The 6000-nt window shown below is 47.0% G+C and overlaps 1 protein-coding gene and 1 pseudogene across 2 annotated transcripts in view; one reads left to right on the top strand and one right to left on the bottom strand.

Moving 5' to 3' along the window:
- ATAD2B (ATPase family AAA domain containing 2B) overlaps positions 1–6000 on the bottom strand; it is a 99224-nt gene that overhangs the window by 68350 nt on the left and 24874 nt on the right. For both annotated transcript variants that reach the window (XM_027858009.1, XM_027858010.1), the window contains exon 2: positions 2371–2522. In XM_027858009.1, the coding sequence (XP_027713810.1) occupies positions 2371–2522 (152 nt within the window). The remainder of the gene's footprint in view (positions 1–2370; positions 2523–6000) is intronic.
- On the top strand, positions 3283–5744 carry LOC114040042 (annotated as a pseudogene).

Raw genomic sequence — 6000 nt, 5'->3', positions numbered from 1 at the left:
GATGGATGGATGGATGGATGGATGGATGGATGGATGGATGGATGGATGGATGGATGGATGGATGGATGGGCGGACAGATGGATGAATGGAGAAACAGACTGATATATTGTTTGCATGTTCTCTCCCCCATTAGTGTGGGAGTTCCTTGAGGACAGGGATTATCTTTTGCCTCTTTCTGGATCCCCAAAGCTTAGCACTGTGCCTGGCACACAGTAGGTGCTTAATAAACATTGACTGACTGACTGTCTGAAAAGAGATGAGTGACTTACTCTGGGTCAGCTTTAACACAACTAGGAAGCCCCAAAGAGGTGGGGTCAGATGGAGCCCAGCAGGCCTGGGGGAAGGAGCGGGGGTGGCCCTACAGCAGACTGAGCACCAGTCCTAAGGTCAAGAAGTCTCGAGTTCACACCAGCTTCAGGCACTGCCCAATTGTGTAGTTGAAGCAATTTGGAGGTCGGAGAGCCCAGCACTCCTGAGACCCTCCAGAAGGGGTCTGGCAGGTGCCTGCTGGGACCTCCACGTCCGCCCTCACCTAACAGGCCCAACGATGCTCAAGTGATCCCTCCCCTCCCAGTCTGGCTCCTCTGGACACAAGCTAAGCTGAGAGTGTGAGTGTAAGCCAAGGCCAAGACAAACAGACACTCCTCAGATCACAGGGGCTCTAATGGGCTGAAACGCAGACAGAAACTGTTGTGACAACACTTTTCCTCTTACTTAACAGTGAAAAGGAGGGCTGAAGTTTCAGGACTTGGGATTATTGTTCATCTGAGAGCAGGCTGCTGAGAGCTTGGATTCTTGCCTGTAGGAAAGGCCTGTCCATGTGCTCTGACCAATAGAATGGTAAGGACCCCCACGGAGTTAGTAATTCAGTGTGCTGTCTGTCTGTCTCGGGGAGAGAAGTTATGTTTGCTTTTATTTGTCCACAGTGACTAGATGGTGAGGGATCTGTCTCACCAAAGGAGTGGAGCCTGTGACCAGGGCAGCAAAGTCAGGCACAGTCTGACATGTGCCCTGGATTCTGGAAGAGCAGAATTAATTCAAAGGGATCCCCAGAAAGAGGGACAGCAAATGCTCAAGAACGGAATTCTGAAGACACAAAGAGAAGGAGGGAAAATGGGAGCCTTCTGAGGAGACGAATGTGGCGTCACAGGGAAGTCTCCAAGCAGGTGACAGGGTGAGTTCAAAGGAGACCATGTTCTAAGCCTCTGGCTGCCCTGGCTTCCAGCCAAGACTGGGGACGCCCAGGGGTTGTGACTCACTTGCTTCATTAAGCCCCAGCAGACATCAAATAACCAATGCAGCCACCCACAGGCTGCAATTAGAGGGGCCTTCTCCCCGTCCACAGATTCTCAGACACGGATCTCCAAGGGGGAAGGAGAAAACAGCTCCCCAGCTCAGCCACCTGATGAGATAGCCAGCAAAAAGATCCCCACCAGTCCCTCTGGCAGAGGCCCTTCTGACCTTCTTCACCACTTCCTTCACTTAATGAAGGAGCACACCAAAGAGAGAACCACCTTGGCACCCTGGGCAGCGACTCGAGTTGGGGAGCTGTTTTCAAGAGGAAGCCTTTTTCCCTGGATTAATAAGGATGACTCGGGCAGCGTCTTTAACTCATCCCTTTCATGAACCCCATGAAAAGTGACATCATCCCACTCAGGAAGAAACTGAACATTCGCTGGATTTCTTCAGCCTCAAGTTTCATCGCATAGGATCCAGACTTGATTTCTGGGCACACAATTGTTGTCACTGAATTGGGGGCAGGAGGAGATAATTTTCGGGCTTCTGAAAGGCTGTATAAAAGGCCTCTCCCACTCTTCTCCTCATAGGCCAAGTCTTTCCTATTTCTGCAGCCCAAAAACTGTGGGTAACAGCCAACAGATTCCTGGAACAAGTGGCTTCCCTGCAACCTCTCTTCTAGGGGCTGGCCTTAAGAACACCCAAACCCCCACGTGGAGGCTGAGGGAACCAGGCAAGAACTGAGAGCCAACCTAGATGGCAGCCCCTTCTCCCACAAAACTGCACCAGGTATACATGAGAAGACATGGCCATCCCACAATTCTAAGAGCCCTGTACCATCTGGTCACATGACAAAATCATTGGAATGATACGTGTAAACTGGCTCATCTGAGCAATTCAGTATCTCAGGGCACTGAAGACTTCTGCATTTCAGGCCTATCCCTAAAGAAATGACCACGCCCAGCCTCTGTGTGTAGGCTCCCTTCTGGGCAAGAAAACCAGAAGAATTTTGAAATACATCCCTCTACTCATCAGCACCCTTCGGTGCCACATGGGTCTGACCAAGGGGAGAACGAGCATCCCATCTCTACCACCAGTGAGGGGCTTGGGAGACACCAGTGCCTCTCTGCTCACCTGGACTGGCCAGGCGCGAGGCTCCATTCCTCCCGCTGGCCAGGACTTCGCGGCTTAGATTTATCCTTGCAGAGAGCATCAGCGAGCTTCAGAGTGCGCTTGGCTGGCGGGGAGATGTGACTGTCACTCAAGCTGCCATCAGCGTCAACATTCTGAAAGAAAAGCATGGAAGCAAAGGCTATTTCCTCAGTCACCACGTTCCCCATACAAACATGACAGAAAACCCAGTGTCCTTGCTCTTCCTGCAGCCAACTCTGATGGACCAATGGCCACTTTCTCTCAGTCCCCAAGAGTTCACAAATCTCAAGTGGAACAAGAATGCAGGACAAAAGGCAAACACGCCCCATCCTCATCCTCAAGGCCCCAGAAGAGACCAGAGACAGCCTGGGGGAGGGGCAGAGGGGTTGAGCCTTGAAGGAGAGAGCTGAGAAGAGAGGGGGTAAGTAAGTAAGTAAGCAGGAAGCAGAAGGAACCTGAGATCAACTGCTCCAGACAGGGACAGTTCCTGTGCGCGCAGGAAGGCAGGAGAAGAACGCCAGGTCGGGCATTGGGCCTGGAGTCAAAAAGACCTGAGTTCAAGTGCAGCTTCAAACACTTCCTCACCACGTTAGCCTGGGCACAGCACTTCAGTATCCTCATCTATAAAATGGGATCATAACAGCCCTGCCTCCCAAGGGCGCTTTGCAAATGCTAAAGAGCTACAGAAATGGGTCCCATCCCCAACCCTCTTCTTCTTCTCCTTCCAATCCAGTTCAAACACAATGGATGTGACTGGGACAGATGACCACCGAGGCAGGTTGGGGGCGTACTCCGAAGGCCCAATCCACAGCCCTACTAACGCATGTCAAACGCCCAAAGTGGAGGGGATGAGGGCAAACCCACTCATCAATGCAATGAGACTGAGCATCCACGATGCCTCCTGTCCCACTCCCGCAGATCTACAGACAAGACGTGAAAGGAGTGGGTGAAATGGGAATCAAGTACAGCACATTGCACTTCCAAACCTGGGAAGCGTGAGCCAAAATCTCAATTCCAGAACCAGACGTGGCGGCCACCGGAATACCTTTGACCAGCTCTTGCTGAAGCAGTCGCCCCCTCCAAACGACCTCGTCTGTCTAGTCATGCTCCACCCTCTCCCCATTAGATTACTGTCCCCCCAACTTTCCAAAAGAATTCTAAACATCGGGAACACAACAAACCCCACGGTGAAGGGCACAATTACCACCTCAGCAGGAATCCACGAACTCCAAATGTACGGAGCCTCATTAGCTGCGTCTTTAATAAAAGCACCTTCACGTAAAAAGCTTTTCATCTTCAAAGCACATTAGTAATGAATTAATGTGGAGCCCAGCCCTTGAGGGGGATGAACACACATTCAGTGCCTGGCCCAAAGCCACTGGGTCCTTCCGAGGGGAGACATGCCAGGCGTGAGTGTTGGTCACCCGGCGGGATGGCGTCAGCACCTTCTTTGGCCAAGTCTGCCCCTTCCACATACTTAGCAAGAGCAAACCAACCCTACTAGCAACCTATGAAATAAAGACAGCCTGCTATTATTAAGGGTTGTAGATGAGTAGTTTCTGGAACAAGTGTTCTGTGCTGATTTCTGGGTCTTGCAAGTGCAACTTCTCTCAATTTATTTCTTGGGACAGTAAGGGAAGCTGAGAACTACATTCAAATACTGTCTCAGTTTGGGTAGGCCAGAACTAGGCAGAGATGTGCTGAGAGTTCTCTTCTTTTTTTTGCCGTGGCTAAGTGATTTCACCTTGTAGAATGGTTCTTGGTTCTCTTCTTTTTAATCACATTGGCTATCAGTCTGTCAATCTCATTAGCTTTTTAAAGAACCAGCTTTTCATTTTATCTATGATTTTTATAGCTTTTTTTCATTTCATTTACACATCTCTCCTCTAATTTGTAACATCTCTTCTTCTGTGCTTACTTTAAAGTCATTTTTTTTTGGTCATTCTGACTTTTGAAGTGAATATTCAGTCTATTAATCTTGTCCTTTTCTATTTTGTCTGAGGATGTTTGTAGAAAGACACACAATTGTAAAAGATTTAGGAACTCTGCCCAGCACAATGGCCTATCACAACTCTAGAGGCCTCATGACAGAACCTGCTGCCCTCCTCCAGACACAGAGGAAGCCCTGTTCTGGACACAGCCAGTGAGGGAATGCATTTTGATGGACTATACATATTTGTATAGAGGTTTTGTTTTTCATTTTGTTATTATTGTTTTCAGCAGAGAGGGAGAAGAGAGAAAAAAAGAGGATCCAAAAATGAAATAAAACTGATTTTTTTAAAATTATGTTTGGTCCCAAGGATTGCTTGAGGCACATCCCAGAAATTTTGAGATGTTTCATCATCATTTTTGTTCATGTTGTTATTGTTTCTTATTGTTCTTGGACCCACTCATTATTTAAGATTTCATTAACTTTCCATTTGAGTCTATGTCTTTTGTTTATGCTCCCTGAACTGATTATTATTTTTATTGCATCATGGTCTATAAAGGGCAGATTTATTTATTTCCAACTTTTTTGTATTTGTTTGCAATATCTATGTGTCTTGATACATGATTATATCTCAGTAGATGCAGAAAAAGCCTTTGACAAAATATATCACTGATTTATGCTCAAGTATGACCCTCAAGTATAGTCACATAAGTACATTTTTTAAAATATCATTAAAAATATCTAAAAGCAAAAACAATCATCTATGCAACGGGGATAGACGCTTTCCCAACAAATACCAGTGTAAGGATGCATGCCAGCTCTCCCCATTATTACTTAAAATAGTTTCTGGCAGCAACACCAATAAGACAAAAGAAATAAAGCCACAAAGATGGGTAATGAAGAGACAAAGCTATCTCTGTTTGCTGATGACATGACAGTTTGCTTAGAAAATCCTAGGGAAATATAGACCTTTTCCCAGCTGCCTCTGCTCCCTTCACCCTCCAGAGCTAACCTGGGTTTCAGAAACATTCAGACCAAAACCATGAAGAAGGTGGCAAGAGTCATCATCGAAAAGTACTACACCCGCCTGGGCAATGACTTCCACGCCAACAAGCGCGTGTGCGAGGAGATCGCCATCATCCCCAGCAAGAAGCTCTGAAACAAGATGGCGGGCTATGTTACTCATCTGATGAAGAGGATCCAGAAAGACCCTGTGAGAGGTGTCTCCATCAAACTGCAGGAAGAGGAAAGAGAAAGGAGGGACAACTACGTCGCTGAAGTCTCTGCTTTGGATCAAGAAATCACTGAAGTAGACCCTGATACCAAAGAAATGTTGAAACTCCTGGACTCTGGCAGTTTGTCCAGCTTGCAAGTTATCCAGCCTACGGTTGGGATGAACTTCAAAAAACCAAGAGGAGCTGTTTAATATTTACTTTTGCCTTCTTTCCAATAAACCTGGGAACCCCCCCCCAAAAAAAGAAAACCCTAGGGAATCAGCAAAAATATTGAGACAATTCACACCTTCAGTAAAGTCAACAGCTATAAAATAAACCCTCCGATATCAAATCCATTTCTGTATAAACAGAATGTAAGAGGCATTAATAGAAAGGGCAATTCCATCCAATAACTACAAAATGTGTAAAACACGTGGGGTTCAACCTACGAAAGCACACCAAAAACCT

This window comes from Vombatus ursinus, unplaced genomic scaffold (assembly GCF_900497805.2).
Source record: "Vombatus ursinus unplaced genomic scaffold, bare-nosed wombat genome assembly UNPS02012622.1, whole genome shotgun sequence".
NCBI classification, from domain to species: domain Eukaryota; kingdom Metazoa; phylum Chordata; class Mammalia; order Diprotodontia; family Vombatidae; genus Vombatus; species Vombatus ursinus.
Note: the sequence above shows the minus strand (reverse complement) of the source record. Positions and strands in the feature narration are given on the sequence as shown.